The sequence below is a fragment of the Ovis aries genome, chromosome 12, assembly GCF_016772045.2.
Source record: "Ovis aries strain OAR_USU_Benz2616 breed Rambouillet chromosome 12, ARS-UI_Ramb_v3.0, whole genome shotgun sequence".
NCBI classification, from domain to species: Eukaryota; Metazoa; Chordata; class Mammalia; order Artiodactyla; family Bovidae; genus Ovis; species Ovis aries.
Genome location: NC_056065.1, coordinates 79,405,545 through 79,424,129, shown reverse-complemented (window position 1 = coordinate 79,424,129; position 18,585 = coordinate 79,405,545). Strand labels below are relative to the sequence as shown.

General features: G+C 52.0%; 1 protein-coding gene across 5 annotated transcripts in view; it reads right to left on the bottom strand.

Annotated features, from left to right (window-relative positions):
• Positions 1-1,662: 1,662 nt before the first annotated feature.
• KDM5B (lysine demethylase 5B) overlaps positions 1,663-18,585 on the bottom strand; it is a 69,097-nt gene continuing 52,174 nt past the window's right edge. For 4 of the 5 annotated variants that reach the window (XM_015099415.4, XM_060396791.1, XM_060396792.1 and 1 more), the window contains 11 exons: positions 17,919-18,069; positions 17,687-17,801; positions 16,909-17,264; positions 15,691-15,829; positions 13,288-13,467; positions 12,497-12,655; positions 7,454-7,939; positions 6,010-6,121; positions 5,223-5,377; positions 3,805-4,125; positions 1,663-3,358 (listed from right to left, as the gene is read on the bottom strand). In XM_015099415.4, the coding sequence (XP_014954901.2) occupies positions 3,221-3,358; positions 3,805-4,125; positions 5,223-5,377; positions 6,010-6,121; positions 7,454-7,939; positions 12,497-12,655; positions 13,288-13,467; positions 15,691-15,829; positions 16,909-17,264; positions 17,687-17,801; positions 17,919-18,069 (2,312 nt within the window). In that variant the 3' untranslated portion in view covers positions 1,663-3,220. The remainder of the gene's footprint in view (positions 3,359-3,804; positions 4,126-5,222; positions 5,378-6,009; positions 6,122-7,453; positions 7,940-12,496; positions 12,656-13,287; positions 13,468-15,690; positions 15,830-16,908; positions 17,265-17,686; positions 17,802-17,918; positions 18,070-18,585) is intronic. The other variant, XM_027976023.3, reaches the window with a different exon arrangement.

Below are 18,585 nucleotides of genomic sequence, written 5' to 3'. Positions count from 1 at the left end.
AGCCACGTGCTGGACGGGAGGGTGGAGGGCAGGAGCCAACCCCCTGGCTGCTCAGGGCGGGGCACCGGGCTCCTCACCGCTCCTCAGTGCCCTCCCCAACAGGTCAAGTCCAGTGGAAGGGACTGTGCTGTCTGCATCTCTACACCGAGGCAAGGCCATTCCAACACAGGCCGATGCCCAGCGCAGACTGGCTCAGTGACTGAACGGCGATCAGCACGGACTGAAAACCCTTGCTGTGCACCTGCCTCCTGTCACAGGACACGGTTATCTGTGAGCCATTCCAGTCTGTCACAAGCTGGGAAACCCAGAAAGGACTTAGCCCGGACCACCACCCACGGGCAGTGAACTCCAACCAAGGCGGACTCCAGCCGGAAGAGGGTGTAAGTAGAATGCCGGGCTATCCATCAGCATCACAGCGAGACAAAGGAGAGGCAGAGGCCTGTGACAAGAGCTCCACCAGAGGTGGAGAGAAGCCAGGCTTCACGCCCTCCAGGAGGCACCCACGCTGTGCACAGGCTTACCCCCGTCCAGGCACCCCAAGGTCGTGCTCCTTTCTATGGTGGGTGTGCTAGCAAACCAAGTGGGTCACACGCCACACGTCTGCCACAGCACCCCAAATCTCACCAACGCCCTGCCCCGTCACCAGAGCTCACAGGCACGCAGCAGCAGGCTCCCACCAACCCCAAGCACAGGCGGCATCGCTGGCTTCAGGTTCACTGAGGGTGAACAAGTCCCTACTCCCAGGGTGCTGGAATGAAGCGCAGAGGCAGACCTTGCTCACAGACCGCCCACACCCCAGTCTTCCTCCAGGACAGTCTACACGCAGGCGGGGTCCACCGCGCTCAGCGAGCAGCCCCAGCCTCACCTGCCAGCAAACACATGAATGGCCGCCACAGCCAGCAGCGCACCAGGCCCTCCGTCCACAGGTCCTCCTGGCTGAGACGCCAGGCTCACTCGGCCCTCCTCCTCCTCACGCGGCTATAGACCAGACGGCAAGGGGTCAGTTCACTTGTGTGACGGTCTTTGCAGCCTCAGAGCTCACACACGACCGCCAGGGTCGTGGCGCGTCCCTCAGAAGGGTGACCGGGAGGTGTGCGTCTTCACGCCACATGGCCACACAGGCAGGGCTGAAGACACAGCAGGCCGGGGTCTGTACCAGCAGCTGACAGCTGGCACCCAATGCGCCCGCAACTGCAGCACCGTCGTGTATGAAGGGCCAGCGGTCTCACCCGGGGAGGGGCAGCTCCCACTCACTCCTGCCTCCCCCATCCCTGAGGGGCAGAGATCTCTAGCACCAAGGGTGCTCCTGTCAAGGATCACACACAACCCTCCAGGTGAAGCGGCAAAGCTGGCCGGGCAGGAGAGGGGCAGCCCAGACGGGCAGAGCAGCTCTCCACAGGCAAGGCTCTGTTCCAGGAGCAGGGTGGCCTTAAGCTTCCTCTCTCTGTGGAACTGGGGCAGTCAGCATCCTGCCCCGACGCCAGGGGCTCCAAGGATCTGGACACTTAAAAAGGCCAAGACCAGCAGACTGGCGCAACACTGTAAATCAAACTGCTCTAATGCCAGGCCGCACTCTGGACAGTCTCCTCCACTGGCCCCACAAACCCGTAAGATGAGGAGAAATATGAAGACAACTCTGGGAAAACTGGAGACGCTTCAGAGTCATTCTTAAAGAAATTTAATTGACTGAATGGCATAAAAGGGAGCAGTACACATGTGAATCTCTGCTACATCGCAGACTGCCGCTGCTCTTCTTGTTGCTTATTAAAGACCGCTGTTTCTACCCATCTTCCGGTCTATGGCTATAGAATGTAGGGGACGTAGGCATTAGCACAGGACAGGAAAAGCAAGCCAGAGTCTGTTCACCAGAACGTCTTCTCCAGTGCGGAACAGGGTCCTCTGAGAAAAAAAGGTGTGCAAAGGCTGGGACCCACCTACGATCGGGAACAGCAGCAAGTCAGAGAGGAAGGCTGATGGGAGGGGAGCCTGGCTGCTCCCAAGTGCTCCCTGGAGCCCCCTTCTCCTAGGCCTCCGTGAGGATGCCTTCTGAGGTCCTAACCTGAAACCAAACTTCCTGTCGATTCAAATAGAATAAAGACATCATCCCCCCAAGGAGAGCTCATCTGAGGCCGGGAACTGACCCAGGGACAGAATGATCCGCCAGCATTCTGAGAAAGCGTATTTAAAAACAGCATGGCTTTCTAGAAGGTTCTGGTGCGTGAAGACGGGAGGAAAGGGGGTCTTTGTTAGCGGGGACTGGAGGCATGTGGCCCACCAGACAGAGCAGGATACAGAAGAATTCCCTAATATCTGCAGGCTACCACCAGCTGCTGCTGTCCCCTGGGTGGGCAGAGGCAAAAGCAAGCCCCCCTCGGGTTCTTCATGGCCCACAGGTAGGGGCAGAAGCAGCTGTAGGCTGATGGCTCTGAATAACCAGCAGGTAGTGTTACGTTAGGACCAAGGATTTATTCCACAATATAAACCGCAACACTTGATACAAGCTTCCAAATGAGCAGGCGGGGGGTGGGGTGCGGAGAGCCAGAACAGCGGTGACAGGTGCTTAGGGAGCAGCCTCTTCTCTGTCACCAGTTCCCCAGTGACACCAGAAGCCAGACGTCTGTGTTCGGACATCCGCCAGATGCTAAAGCACCACACTGTTTGGAAGTTTGTTTGGTTTTAATTCCAGCCACTGAAACCAACATGGAAGTTATTGCTTAGATAAATAAACCTAGTCTACCAGGAAAACAAAAGTGGATAAAGAAAACAAACAAAAACCTCAAAAGTGAAAAACTTAAGCTCCCCAATATGGTAACAGAGTAAACGAGAGAGAAATTCCTCAAATGAGGATTTACTGGGCCCTTCTGGGCACTGAAACCGAGTTGGACTCAGCCGGTAAACCCCAGGAAGAGGTGAGATTTTAATGCTGTACATGAGAAGGTGCAAGCGCCAATCCTTCCAAACTGGTGGGAACCCCTGCAAAAACAGTCAGCGTTTCAAATCTCAACAACCACAAACAGCTCTTAAGGAAAAAAATACAAAAAGTGTCAAAAAAATTTTTGTTTTTTTTTTTTTTCTTTTTTTCAAAGAGTTCTGGAAAAATGATCCCGTAAGGAATAGAAATAGCACCGTTCACAGGCTGGTTTGAACGCCAGTCCTGCAGCTTTGCTGAGAAACTGGGAGTCCCCGGGCCAAGCCCTGACTGAGAAGGGCTCTGCGGGTTTTATCTCCGGCCCGGCGCGTCCGTCTCCGCACAGCGCACGCACACGTAGTCCTCCTCCTCGGCCGTCTCGGGAGAGACACCAACACAGACCTGATGGAACCACCGACTGCAGCTGCCATCACACTGGACCCAGTCCACCTGGTTACAGAGAGCAGGGAGACGGGGTTTTCAGGGGAGAAGAGGCCCGGCGGCCGGGGCAGCCACTGCCCCTCACGGGACCTCCGGCACGGCAGCCCAGGCGAGCACGCTGAGCTGTTCTCCACGCGGTGGCTGAGCGGGGCGAGCACAGGTCGCCCCGTGACAAGTAAGCAAAGGGACGACAGCGGCACCCCCCCACCTTCTGAGCGCCGGGCGGCGAGAGCCGGAGGAGCAGGAAAGGAAAGGGCAGAGGAAGAGTTTCTTCGAGAAAAGGGAGGAGACCCAGGAGCGCTGAGAGAGCAGAGACACCAGTGGGGGAGGGTGAGCAATCCACTCAGACGGGCTCAAGGCAGCTAAGCAGGAGAGAGACCCGGCCGGGCGAGCTGGTGCTCACAGGGTTCTGAGCTAAGGGAACACATGTCCTCCACGGCCCAAACCTCACTGACCTCGTCTCCTTCTGGCTGCAGGCAGCTCACGGCCGGGCAGATGGCGTCCTCGTCCTCAGAGTCCTCCTGCTCCGAGGAGGACGAGTCTGAGGGCAGGGACTGCGTGTCGGCAGAGGGGACCAACTCATAGCTACACTCTCTCTCTAACTTGAGACTGTCCGTGTCCTTGGGGTGGCTCAGTTTGATTCTCTTCTTTTTGGGGGCCCGCATTTTGGTGATTCGATCCCACCGCTCACTGGAGAGGCCTTCTCTTTCCAGGCGTCTCTTCAGCTTGCTCTTGAGGCCGCTGGCTCCGTCTCGCTTCCCTCGGCAGCCGTCACTCTGGGAGGAAGACGGCAAGCCCAGTTTAGGGCACGGCTTGCCTCTCACTAAAGCTGCCGTGTCAACACCCGCAGGCATGAGCAACAGGTGCGCCCCACGAAACCAAGACAGGCTGCCCCTGCTCCCGGCCTCGCCCACCCCACCCCACAGGACCACCTAACTTCGCCGTTCAGCCCATCAAACACTGGAGGACAAACGTGTCACCAACGTGAACTGCCTCACACCAGCCCAGCAGTGCCGGGAGGCGGGAGAGGCCAGACACACGAGCAAATGCCTGACGTCCACAGAGCTTCTTGGGAGATGCTGACCCTCAGGTGGCTAAGAAACCAGACCGATACCGTCCTTTGTAAAGGACATCTCCGCCCCTTAGAGAAAAAAGGTGCTTTTAACTGAACACAGTTGGTAATGTGCTACCCTATTTGGTACTGAAATAATAAAATCAATCCTAAACGCCAGGGTCTACCCTTATGCTGTCTTCCTGCTTCGACTATATCCTCAGGGGTCAGCGATGCCGTTAGCAGGATGCAGCAGCGGCAGCACCTCACGCTGCTGAGAAACGGGGCCTTCGCACTTAAGGGAGAGAGCACTGGGAACAGGCCCCCCGGGACCTCCCGAGGTTAGGACTCCCTACTTCTACTTCAAGGGGCACAGGCTTGATCCTGGTCAAGGTATTAAGATCCTGTGGTGCAGCCAAAAAGAACGAAGCACAAAAACGGGCCCTCTTGGTCTAGCCACCTGGTCCTACCAACAGCTGTCAGGTTCCGTTTAGCAGAGTTACCGCATCTGTTACACGTTGACTCGAGAATGAAAGCCTTTCCAGCTGTAGTTACACTTTCATCTAACAGGATTTCTCTTACACAAGAATAATCCTGTTTCTAGCTATTATCACATGGAAATGATGAGAAGCGCCGTATGAAAAAGAAAAGCTTTTCACACAGTGGTTTAAGAACCAGTTCCAGAACCCAGGCTGTGAGCCCAGCCGCCGTCGGCATCTCTTCCTGGATCAGAGACAGCGTCTCGTCCCTGTGCTATCAAGAGGGGGTGACGTCGAGAGGGGGTGGCGCTGAGACGGGGGGACGCCGAACCCCAGTGCCCACCTTCTCACTGCCGGGTCTCACTGGAGAGCTGTGGTCAGCCTGCTGCGGAGGGCTCGGCTTTGCGAGCAATGTCTGGTAGAGCTCCTGAATTTCAGGAAGGGACACCTGGAGCAGCTGGGCCTCCATCAGCAGCTCATTCACTTCTGGGCTGATACCTGTGTCAAGACCAGAGCAGATCACGGGGACACTCCTTGTGACATGAGGAGAGGAGGGCCACCCAGCCAACTGCCACCCTCCCCACGTCAAGTGGAGCCACTTCCTGTGCCCAGAGCCACAGCCCAACAGGCCCAAATGAGACTGAGTCTAGCGCTGACGCAGGAGACACGCCTCTGCCTGGACAGCCGTCTCAGGGCCGGGCACTCTTCACGGGCCGGGGCTCCAGGCAGAGCTCCCGGGGAACAGTCACCCGCAGGAGGGACAGAAGAGAAGCAGGGTCTCGAACAGCCCCCTCAAGTCTCCTGAGTAATGAAGCAACAAGTGAACCCGTGACTGAGCATCTGACCGTATCACTTGCTGTTTAACTATCAGCTGACATGGGATGAGTCCACTCCTCCCTGAAAGCAGTGGATATAAAGCTTTCCTTTCTATTTCTTTTGCACTTACAAGCCTTTAAATAGGATTCTCCTCCCACCTTTCAAGTACACAGTAACACGCATCCCACATACACGAGCAAAGTCATTTTTCAATGGTTCCAGATCATCCGCAGCAGGAAACTGCTGCAGCATCACTTGTTACTGTTCAAGCCCTCACAACAACAACGATCATGACGATGGTGATCAATACAGACCATGGAGGGGGACACAGCTCCGACCAGTGGAGAAGGGAGAGTGTAAATAGGAGGTTCTGCTGTCCCAGTCGTCAGGCAAGGAGAAGGACGTGGGGCCAGGAGGCTGAGATATCTGACGGAAGGAAAACATCTCACAGTAAGGCTCTTCCAGGACTAAGACTCCCACCAGCCTGATAGAAGTAGCTTGGGTTATCAGGCAGCATATAGCAGGACTTGATTTTCCCAAACTGAAACAAGCCTTTGGCATCTCAGATCTGGCCAAGCCAACTCCTGTTCACCGAGCCTTTGGCCTTCCTGGCTGTGCCTGGACTGACTGCAGAGGTGAAGAGCACTACTGGGCAGTAAGTCAGTTTTTCTCTGCATGGAGGCAGATCACACAGCCTCTTGGATTCCTGGGGGGATTTTCACCTGCCTGACACAGACATGCAGCCCTTTGGGTAAACCAACTGAGGAACTGCCAGACAGCACTCCCATTCATGTCCCCACCTTCTTCAGAGCTTATCAGAGGGGCTAGAACAACAGTCCTTTGACCACAAATGAGCAAACAGCAGTTGTGTCTTTCCTCTTTATTAACACAAGGAAACTCCCCAGCACGGCATGTGTAAGGGACACAACTGTCTCCAATGTGGGTTAGGTTGTCCGAAGAGCCACAACTCAACTATGAGGCAAAGACTTAAACACATCACCTGCTCAGTGCCAGGCACTGTATTTCAGAAGCTGGAAATAAATGGGGGTGGGGGGGGGAGAGAAAGAAAGACAACAAATACAGCAGAAGCAACCCTCTGTCTGCTATGTCTAGCCTGCACCTCACGCAGCCCTTGCAGACCACAGGCCTCCGCTGGCGCAGCACCAGGGAGGAGCAGTGACTCTGCTGGAGAGTCCGCAGCATCGGGGAGGCATCAGGTGGGCCTTATAAGAGGACTGAACCCTGCACTCCCGACTGCGCTTTCTTATCTTCTGCGGAAGAAGACAGGACCCCACCCTCGCCACCAAAGTCATGGTTATTAAGAATCAGGCTTTCGGCAGCAAGACCACAGATAGTGTGAAACCCACTGCCTCCCCTCTGAAGCAACATGGTACAAAAGATGCTTCAAAACTTAATTTTTCCTCAAAAAGCAATAAGACACAGAAGAAGGCACACTCCCTTTCTGCTCAGTGACTCACATGATAGGAAGCAGGAAAAAAAATAGCTAAGCAAAAAAAAAAAAATTAAGTATATCTATTAAAAATACCTAGGTTCATACACACACATGGGGAAACCATATGTATATATGAGCAGGTGAAATCTGCTCCACAGACTGACCACCGGGAGCAGAGGAAGCAGACAACGTGGCAGGAGCACGGAGCCCTGCAAGGACAGCAGGCGCCGGCAGCAGAAGCGCCCAGAGCCACAGGGGCACGGCGGCGAGCTGTCTGCAGACCAGCAGAGAGGGCCCAGGCTCACCTTGCTGGTCTCTGGCACCTGTCCTGCTGCGGCCTGCCACCTGCCACACAACAGTCCCGAGCCCACTGGGTCCTGCAGGGCCGCGAGGTGCCCTGATGAGAGCAGCTGCCGGGCTCTGTGCTGCCAGCTCACGGTCCTCTCGATCATGTACCGCAGCGCGTCTCCCTCAGGCAGACGGACGCGGATGCGCTGCAGGGAGGCCAGTAGGGGCAGAATCTTCTCGAGTGGAGGCTTCTCCGACCTCCGACAGTTGGGACACAGCCAGATTCGGGGGCCCTGTGGAATGCTGGGAGCCGCCACACAGCTGGTGTGGAAAGCATCCCTGCAGAGTTCACACTGGATCATGGGGGCCGCGGGGGCCTTCTGACACACGCAGACTCTCATCTCCACATGGTGCACGGGCGACAGCAGTCTCCCCTCATTGGCTTGTCGGAGAGACTGCAAGGCTTCCATTTCTCGTGCGCGAGCTTCCCCGAGTGCTGCCATCTAGAAAGGAGAGGGCGATAAAGGATGATGGCACAGAGACCTCGGCCGTCTTCTCAAACTCCCGGGGTGTGGCGATGAGGAGGGCTCCAGAGCAGGCTCTGGGTGTCAACGCCGGTTCTGCCTCACTAAGCCGTGGGGGCGCCTTGGACAACAACTCTGCTCACTGTGGTGGGACCCCCACAGGCATAAACTGGAGTCAGGAACAGTGCCCGCCTCCAGGGCTGCTGGGACGACCCCACGGCCATGTGACCAGGTGCTCTGGCTGCCTCCCGGCGAACCACGCTGTCAGCAGTTACCTAACACACACTGCTCTTCCAAGCCAACTTCTCTGCACGTGTATCTCTTAGAAGATATTCCTCCCTTCTAAGATCCAGGTTTTTCACTGTCTATGTACAAGTTTCTGAGGTTTGTCTTCAGCTCCAGTAACTTTTGTGACCTTCTAGAAACGTAATTTAGATGAGAAAGTCTCTCAGATGCCACCGTAGCCTGTGTCCCTCACTGCCTCTAACATCAGGCCTCACAGGTGCACTGGACGCATGAACCGCACGTGGTGAGAGCGGGTCCCTCGTGAAGAGGTTGCAGGAGCTCCTCACCGAGCGCCCCGCACACACACACACACCGTGAGGCCACCAGGCACAGACAAAAGCAAGCTGCTTTTCTGCAGGAAGTGGCACGTGTACCTGCTATAGTCTTTTCTCTACTAAAACAAGAGCCACATTTCACTTCCGAGATCAGGTAATCTGTATAAGCAACTTGAAAACACGAGCATGATTAGTTTCAGAGTAAAAAGCTGAAGTGATACCGAACATGTTCCTGACCAACATGTACAGACTGTCCATGTGTGACCTCCATGTGAGGCAGTCCAGGCTTTACAGATTTATTCACTGCTCACCATGAAGTAGAACTGCTTTAAGGGGGACCAATTCAGATCACTAGCTATGTAAGAGTAAGTCACTACCCCCTTGGTACATAACACATTGACCTTTCATAGCAAACGGCTGGATGAGCCAAGTCCTGATACTTCACTGAAGAGAAACACAGAGGAAGCACAGATGTTTAGAACCAGCATTCCCCACCAGAAGCAAAAACTAAAGGCTTACAGAACCGTTTCTTTCCCAACCCTATCTCCTAGTCCTTAAAATACTGTGTCACAGCTAAACCATTCCCGAGATCAGATCCACCCCCGGTCACCAGACGAGGAACCTGAGTCGTGAGGCCAGACTGACGCTCCACTGTTTCTGGGTTAGAGGAGAAAAATGTATCAATGAGGGTTGAGGTAAGAAACCAAAAGACCTAGGATAAACCACCTAACAAACCCTTGCTCAATTTGGAAAATCTCCTACTTCTACAGACGAAGCAGCGCGCAGGCAGTGCACACGGTGCGGTGCGGTGACAAAGCGGCCAGCAGGCAATGTGCAGAGCCGAGCAGAGCTCCAGGCCAAGCCTGTGCAAAACCCGCCGTCTACCAGTGGAAGCAGCAGCTCGGAAGCACCAGAATGATGCTCAGGCAGCCACAGCTGACTACAATCCGAAGGAGGGACGAATACGCCAAAGACAGTCCGTGTCAAAATACACAGACACTTCAGGGTAACCCCACGTCAATCCCGAGGGCAGCCAGGCAGCACTGAGGGCTCAGACTGGAGAGGCGTCCTGGCCCAAGGGCGAGTCCGCTTAGCTCCACCCCAGCAGCAGGTGGGCTCCTGCTCTGGGAAGAGCAAGGCTTCGTGCCTTCAAAACCACCCTAAAAGGGGCTTCATCAGCCTAGAAAACTTCTGCACATGGAAAGAAATCATCAACAAGAGGAAAAGACAACTTACAGAACGGGAGAAGTATTGGCAGCTTGTAACCTGATCCAGGGGATGAAGACCCCAAATCTGTGAAGAACCCACATACTGCAACAGCAGCCGCAGCCACCCCAGCAAAAGCGAAGCCCGACAAGAACGGGCAGGAGGCCCAGCGGACATTTCTCCAAAGATGACGAACAGACGGCCAACAGGCACAGGAAAGGACGCCTAGCACCGCTGACCAGCAGGGAAACGCAGGTCGAAGCTACACTGAGACGTCGCCTCACACCTGTTTTAAAAGGACTATCGTCGAAAAGACCAGAAAAAACAGGTGTCAGTGAGGATGTGGAGAAAAGGGAACCCGCTCCTACACTACAAGTGGGGATGTGAGTTGCTGCAGCTGCCGTGGAAAGACAGTGTGAAGAGTCCCCAAAAGAGTAAAAACAGAACTACCACAGGACCCAGCAATTCCATTTCTGAGTACACGCCTAAAGGAAACAAAAATACTAACTTGAAAAGATTATCTGTACTCCCATGTCCAAGGCGGCCTCATTCCCAACAGCCAAGATACGGAAACCACCTCAGTGTGCCCACTGGTGGATGAAAGGAAGCGCGGCTGTGTATGTACAATGGGGTGTTACCAACCACAGACAGAGAAAAGGATTCTGCCATCTGAAACAACACAGATGAACTCAAAGCATCACACCGAGTGCAATAAGCCAGAGAAAGACAAGGACTGTATGGTCTCACTTACATGTGGAATCTAAAAAAGAAGAAGAAAAACAAACACCACCCCACAGAGGACTATGTGGATCATAACAAACTATGGAAAATTCTTAGAGAGAAGGGAATGCCAGACCACCTGACCCGCCTCCTGAGAAATCTGGATGCAGGTCAAGAAGCAACAGTTAGAATTGGACATGGAACAACAGACTGGTTCCAAATTGGCAAAGGAGTACGTCAAAGCTGTATATGGTCAGCTTATTTAACTTCTATGCAGAGTACATCATGCAAAATACCGGGCTGGATGAAGCACAAGCTGGAATCAAGATTGCCGGGAGAAATATCAATAACCTCAGATATGCAGATGACACCACCCTATGGCAGAAAGTGAAGAGGAACTAAAAAGCCTCTGGATGAAAGTGAAAGAGGAGAGTGAAAAAGTTGGCTTAAAGCTCAACATTCAGAGAACGAAGATCATGGCATCCGGTCCCATCACTTCATGGGAAATAGATGAGGGGAAAAATGGATACAGTTAGAGACTTTATTTTCTTGGGCTCCAAAATCACTGCACATGGTAACTGCAGCCACAAAATTAAGACGCTTGCTTCTTGGAAGAAAACCTATGACCAACCTAGACAGCATATTAAAAAAGGAGAGACATTACTCTGCCGACAAAGGTCCATCTAGATAAAGCTATGGTTTTTCCAGTAGTAATGTACGGATCTGAATTGGACTACAAAGAAAGCTGAGCACGGAAAAACTGATGCTTTCGACTGTGGTGTTGAAGAAGACTCTTGAGAGTCCCTTGGACAGCAAAGCGATCCAACCAGTCCATTCTGAAGGAAATCAGTCCTAGATAGTCATTGGAAGGACTGATGCTGAAGCTAGAACTCCAATACTTTGGCCACCTGATGTGAAGAACTGACTCACTGGAAAAGACCCTGATGCTGGGAAAGAATGAAGGTGGGAGGAGAAAGGGACAACAGAGAATGAGATGGCTGGATGGACACAACTCAACAGACATGAGTTTGAGTAAGCTCTGGGATTTGGTAATGGACAGGGAAGCCTGGTGTGCTACAGTCCATGGGGTTGCGAAGAGCGGGACACGACTGAGAGACTGAACTGGACTGACAGACACAGAGCACTGATGGGCAGCTCCCAGAGGTAAGTGGTCCGGGAGATGGCTGCAGGGGGTCAAAAGGCAAAAACAAATCCTGGGGATGCGGCATACAGCACGGTGACTGAGGTCACTGATACAAAAAGAAACTGTGCTCTCTTCTCCAGGGAATATGTCAGTTGTGTCCAGATCTTTGCAGCGCCATGGATTACAGCTGGCCAGGCTCCTCTACCCATGCAATTTTCCGCAAGAATACTGCACCGTGTTGCCATTCCCTACTCCAGATAGTCATTAATACTATGTTATAGTTCTGAAAGTTGCTAAGAGAGTAGATGTTAAAAGTTCTCATCACAAGAGAAAAAAAACAAACCTGTGTGGTGATGGCTACTGACTAGACTCACACAGGGACCACTGGGTAATGCACATATCCTGGGCCACTCCAGGCACACCTGAGACTAATGCTACAGGCCAGTCACGCCCGCCTGGCAAGTTCCTAAAGCATCCAGGCCCATAGCTCTCTTCTTTCCATCCAATACTGTGCTCACCAAACACTGGCCCGATACTGCTCCATCTTCTTGAAGATGACACTATCTTTGGATCCACAGTGCTCACGCTAAGAGGGGATCAGACTCAGGAGTACCCAGTACCCTTTCCAGTGTATGGCCTGTTGTAAACTTAACAGTAAGCTGGCATCGCAGGTCACCTGTTAGCCCTGGACCAAGCTACAGGCTTGGGAAGTGTTTCTGAGTCTGGGAGGCCTCGCAGGCACCTTCCATTAAAAACTTTTACAAATGACAGTTTTCCTAAAGTTGCTTTGGTAACAGAGTACTCTGGAAGTTATTCTCCTACTTGCCTTCCCAATATACCCAGTAAAGAAGGAAGAGCTAGACAAGGCCCTCCCCCCAAGAAAAGAGGCGGCGCGCCAGCACGCACAGCTGAAGCAGTCTCTCTGCTCTCCGTCAGCGCTCTCTCCAGGTCGCTCAGACTCTCTACTCGGGGGCTCTTCTTCTTGCCACTCGGCAAGGGGTCCTTTAACTTTCTCTGCTTCCTCTTTAATCCCAAAAGGCCAACGTCACATCGAGGACACAGCACCTGATGTGGAACAAAGCACAGCCGCTGTGGTTTGTCTGGTTCACCACAGAGCATCACCAAGTTCCCAAGTAAAAGCCGAAGCAGCGGGGAGGACGTGGATTTCTTTATATTTTCTGCATAATATCCAACCCTGATCCCAGAAATCCTACTCTACAAAGGAAGGAAGCAAGGATGAAGGAAATCTCACAAAAAGACTTTTGATTCAGATTCAATCAAACAGTAAGTAAAAAGAAGTAAAATGCAATGATTCCAGTCATAACGTGTGACCAGAATCAGCTTAAGGAAACTACAAGTGTTAACTATAAGCATGTTGAGAGGTGGGGATCTTTTATCAAGCTTGGCAAATCCAAGTGGTGAAGCATAGCCAAGGTTAAATGTTCAATTTTAACAGACCAAGGAACTTCAAAGAGGAATATTTCTTCCTTAGTGAATGCTATCCCCAAACATATGCAGAAAACATTCAAAGATTCTTCTAAGTTTCCAGCGAAATTCAGGAGACTCTCCCTGGCTCCCCTCAGAAAATAACTCCTAGAGCATACATCAGTCAGTGTTGCCCCCTCCATAACGAAGGGGCTGTGTGTTTACCAGGTGAGGGGCCGCAAGGCCCCAAGGTGGTCTGAGTGCAAACTTACCTCAAGGAGAGAATAGGACGAGTTCTTCGTCAGGAATGTGTTAGCAGCACATTCTTTCCAAACGTGGACCTCAGCTACTAGGGACTCCAGTCTCGGCAGCGAGGGCAGATGCACCGGGATACACCGGCCTCGAGTGACAAGCTCCACCAGCGCGCCCAACACTGGCACACGCCCTCCAGCCTGGTTAAGTCAGAGGAAGAAGAACACTGCTGTGGAAGCGCACAAAGTGCCCCTCCATGATCTCAACATACTAAACTCACGAGCGATGCCGACCGAACCTGCCGGCTAGCTGGTGGTGGTGACAGTAAGGCCCCTGGGGGATCCCACTTGGTCACCAGGCAAGAGCCTGGCTCGTGCTGGAGCCACAGACACAACTGAGGACTGGCATGCGCGGCCATCCCTTCGCTCAGACGCTTACGCCCTTTCTCAGGGCATCTGCCATTTTGGTGGGTTTGAAGAAAATCCAACAGAAATGCAAACCTGTAACAACTCAGAGGACTTCCGCACTGACTGGGAGAACAAAGCGGAAAGCCAGCCTTTCACTCCGTCCACCGACAATGAGCTGATAGATTATCCAGGAAAACTAAAATGAGCTGAGAAAGAACACTGGCTCTCAAAGTTTATTATTAAGAACCATCTGGGAAGCCTGTTTTAAAAACTTCCTGGGCCCCACCCCCAGATTTCTGATTCAGTTCATTAGGGAAGGGTCCATGTGAATTTGTAGTCCTAAAACTTCCCAGGGGCTGCTGGGGCTGTTCTGGGACCACACTCTGAAGCATGCAGAGCACTCCCTGCGTGTAAACAGACAGCTGGGCGGCACTGTAGAACGAGGAGTCCACCGAACACAAGGGGTCGCCCTGTCACTGGTCACATTTCTCTGCTAGTCCTTACATACATGATTCCAGGCCAAGCTATTACTTCAGGAATGGAGCAAAACTTGCTTTTTGTCCGTATCGACAGATTTTGTTGCAGACACAGAACTAAGAAGCACATACATGAAAACATGTGAAGGGAACCAAGCCCACCTAGAAACGTGTCCTCTCCTCTGATTTCATATGCTCACCTCTCCTGACCTCTGCCACCACCTCACTTTCTGGCGCCTAGCAACCATGAGTGGAAGCAAGGACCAAGGCTACAATCACGATGGTTCCAGCAACGACAGACAAGAGCGTGCATCAGTGATCTCGCTGGGAAGTGTGTGTGCACCGCGAACACTCCCCGTGCTCTTTTCTCTGACTGTCTGGAGTCACTCCTTATGTACTATTTATCAAACAATGTATCTTCTCTTCCCTGTTAATCAGAATAGATGTCCAGATGTTTCACTGAAAACACCTGGCTAAGCTGTCCTATTTGGCACTTCTCATTTAACAACTGGTCTATTAGCAGAACTTAAATTATGCAGATATTCAGAAAACCAGATATTTTGTTCCTAGAGTCTGATGGCTTCAACAAAACAGAACTTGAGACTCAAGTACAATATAAATTAAAAATTTTTAAACCTAGCCCATTAAGTAATTCAAAGATCTTTTTTTCTCAATAGGACCATAAGACCTGCTGTTTTATGATGATAAGAGAGAAAAAGGAAAACACCCCCAGCAACCCCTTTTCACATGAAGTCCCCCAACTGGAAACAGAGAAAAACAGAGAGTGTGTCTCGTCTTTATTGTCGCTGCTCAGTCCCCCAGCCCTGCCTGACTCTCTGTGACCCCATGGACTGCAGCACACCAAGTTAAGGGACATTGTGAAGGTATATTCTGTCTATACCTTAATGATGCTACACACGCATTTAATTTTCTATTTTAACTTATAGGTAAAGGCTCAGTAAGTACACCATCTAGCACAGAGCCACAGATACTTTGTGCTGATTCTCTGGAGAATTACTCCAGAATACGCTAAGCCCCACTTCCTCTGCAGGGACAGAGAAGCACTTTTAAGCCACTACCTGTGCGGTAAAAGTCCCGGACCTCACTGCCCAGTTTGGCCATGGAATCACATATCACTACTCACTCAATCGCCTACTCTTCATTATCTAAACTCCAAGCAATTGGCAAGCCAGCGAGAGACAGCCATAACGGTCAAAGATTAGTAACTGCATTTCTTCCACAACTTCATTTTTAGCCCTTTCTCTTCAACCCCAATCAAGTGCTTGAGACTGTTGTTATGGGAGGCTCCCAAGCTCCCAGAAAAGGTTAGTGAAATTATCTAAGTCTTACATATTAAGCCAACTCGTGAGCACAGCAGGCGGGGTGGGCAAGGGCATCTACACGGGGTAGAAGAGAATCAATCGCGTGGCCAGCCCAAACACAGGCCCCGTGCCGCGAAGCCCAGCGCACATCCCTCCCCCAGCCTTCCATCCCTGCTCTTCAGCGAGGCGCGGGCATACGCGGGGCTCTGGGAGCCTACCTGTAGGGCCTCCGCTTCCTGCAGCCACTCTCTGGCTCTCTGCACAGAGTCTTTCAGCGCCGCGCCGTTGGGCAGGTGTGCGGGGATCTCCTCGATCTCCTTCACCACGGCGGCGAGGCTGCTCAGTGAATGCCGGGGCCTAGAGAGCAGAAAGAGTGTCGTCAGCCTCCGCGCAACCGCTCGCACTTCTCATGGCTTACTTATCAGAGAAGTTAGAGAAACCACTTCAAAGGAAATTCACAGTTGCAAATAAACTTTTTGAAATGGCAAGTAACTACAAGATATCGAATTATCTACATAAGACTAAGGCAAATAACTCAGTTCTACTTGGTTCTGATTTGACAGTGGAATAACCATACACTTCTGTTTGCAAAAGGTAGCTTAGGGGGAGTTTCCTCCATGTTAAACTAGAGACGCTATCAAGGCTCATACAGCTCCACTAAGATAAGTAAGAGTCTCCAGGACATCACCGCACCGAAGCACAAAGCCCAAAACTTCTGTGTCCTCTCATCGATGACCACTATTTCAGGATTAAACAGTAACGTCCAGAAAATAGCTATCCCTGTACTTTATGCTGTCAGCTGCAACAGTAAAGATCTGTTAGACAGAAAGCAAGACGAGGAGGAACCATCTTCTCCCCTCAGATGGTCAGCCCGAGCCCAACACGTCCTCAAGGACAGACAAGGTCATGAGGCAACAGCATGAATGCTGGGAACTACAGCGCGGCCGCCGCTTTAAGGGCCCTGCGCAGCGTGGGGCTCAGATGCTTCTCTTTACGACTCCTTGGGATCTCTTTCATTAATTCTGGGTTTAAACAGTTCCACTTATTTGTAAATGTTTTCTTCCCTCAAAGATGTTCCCATTGAAATCCAGGCAAATTTGATTAAACCACTTTTAGAAAATGAGTGTCTAAACAGTTCCACTTATTTGTAAATGTTTTCTTCCCTCAAAGATGTTCCCATTGAAATCCAGGCAAATTTCATTAAACCACTTTTAGAAAATGAGTATCCATTTGAACCATTCATTTCACAATCAGTAAATCAAGAAAAAAACATTAATCTTCTTTGACCAAGTTCCAAAGCAGTTGCAAACATCTCAGCTAAACTTCCACACGCACAGCTCAGCTGCTGCGCCTGGGTCTCATTCTAAGCCTGTGCCCTGCCCAGCGTGGACCAAGCAGGAGCCCTCCCCAGGGGAGGCGTGGCCGCGCTCAGTTACCTGGCCTTGAGGAGACTCCTGGCTTTGTCATCCCAGTGCTCTGACACTGTGAGCAGTTCCTGAAGCCGCGCCATAGCCTTCTCCACGGCTGAATACGGGGCCAGGCCCACCCCCAGGTCTATGAGACGTCTCATATCGTCTAAGGTGAGGGAGCTAGGGTCCTGGCACGCCTGCTGCACCTCCTCCAGCCAATGGGCCTGCTCCAGCCGGACACGCATCTCAGCAAGCTGGGGAAGCTCAACATCAAAGTCAAAGCTGACATCCAGCAAGTCCTGCAGCTCAGCAGCGCTGGGCATCTCCTCAGAGAGCAGTTTCTGGCTGTGCTGCTGGAAATCTTCTACACGATTCAAGAGATCCTAAAAAACACAGGTTGTTGCATCAAAACACTAATTTCAGCAACAGGCTTCTTGCAAATGTACAGCCTTCAGTGCATATTCAACATGGCCCTCTGCATCTCACTCGACCCCAGCAACAACACACACCAACATGACAGCACACTGGCCAAACGGCGGCTCAACAAGGGGCTCCAGACAGACGCACGGCGGCGGCGGCGAGCGGCCGGCGGTCCCTGCCAAGGTGAGGACTTCCAACTGTCTCTCCACTGCAGGCCTGTTACAACCTCCTTGTGAACATGTACCACTCAAGCTGCTGTTAAACACATTTGCAAATAGATGTACAAAGTAGCCACTCAAGAACAGGACTTCATCACGTCAACTGAGCTTATTTACAAAATACAGGATGACCACATATAGGAGGGGGGCAGCCCCCGTCTGGGCACCTTCAGCAGCGGTGTCTGACTGAGGACACAGGGGAGAGCATGCAGCTGGGTCACAAACTGCCGGAGCTCATTCACGGTCAGCTGATTGTGGGATTTCCCTCCACCAGACCGGTATCTAGAGAGACAAAGGCCCAAGAAGGCTGCATGAGGACACAAGTACTAGCACCCCAGACTCCAGCCACAGCAGACTCCCCAAGAGTCCACACCCAAAGCGGGTGTGCACAGAGCCTACCTCGTCTGCCTCTTGCCATTAAGCAGCTGCTGGGCGACAGAGGCGCATTTCTCCGCGTCCTGTGTGACTAAGCGGAGGTGACGTAGAAGATCATTGTCTGGAAATTTCTTCATCTCAGATTCTTCAATCAAAGCCTTAAAGTTGACAAGGCCTAGAAACAAAAGATCACCTTTTCTGTGATCAATATATATGAACTTCTGGTATGAAGTCTGGAACAGAAGATGAGGTTTGATTTTATCAGCTCTTATCTATGGATATTTGCAATGCTCTCCCGCTAGTAAATTTGTTGACTTTTTTTGGCGGGGTTGGGGGGGCCGGTGGGTGGTGCCCTGAGAGTGGAGGGCTTTATGAAGTGCCTGGAACTGCCCTTTACCATGGACAAGTTTATGAAACGCCTGATGGAGCAGGAGAGAACGCCAGGAGAGCGCACATGCAGACCCTCCTGCGGCTGGAGCCACACTTCCCTCCTGCATCTATCTAACTGCAGCTGGCAGGGAACCAGCGGCTTAGAGACTGACCTTGCACGTGCCCTGGAACAGGAGAGGGCAGAGTCCCCTGCTGAGCTCCAAAAAGGAAAGCAAATGAAACCACTTTGAGAGAAGAGATGCGAAGGGAAGCAGTGACTTTCAAAGGTAATAATGAGGCCAGAGACTTTGACTAGAGCTAA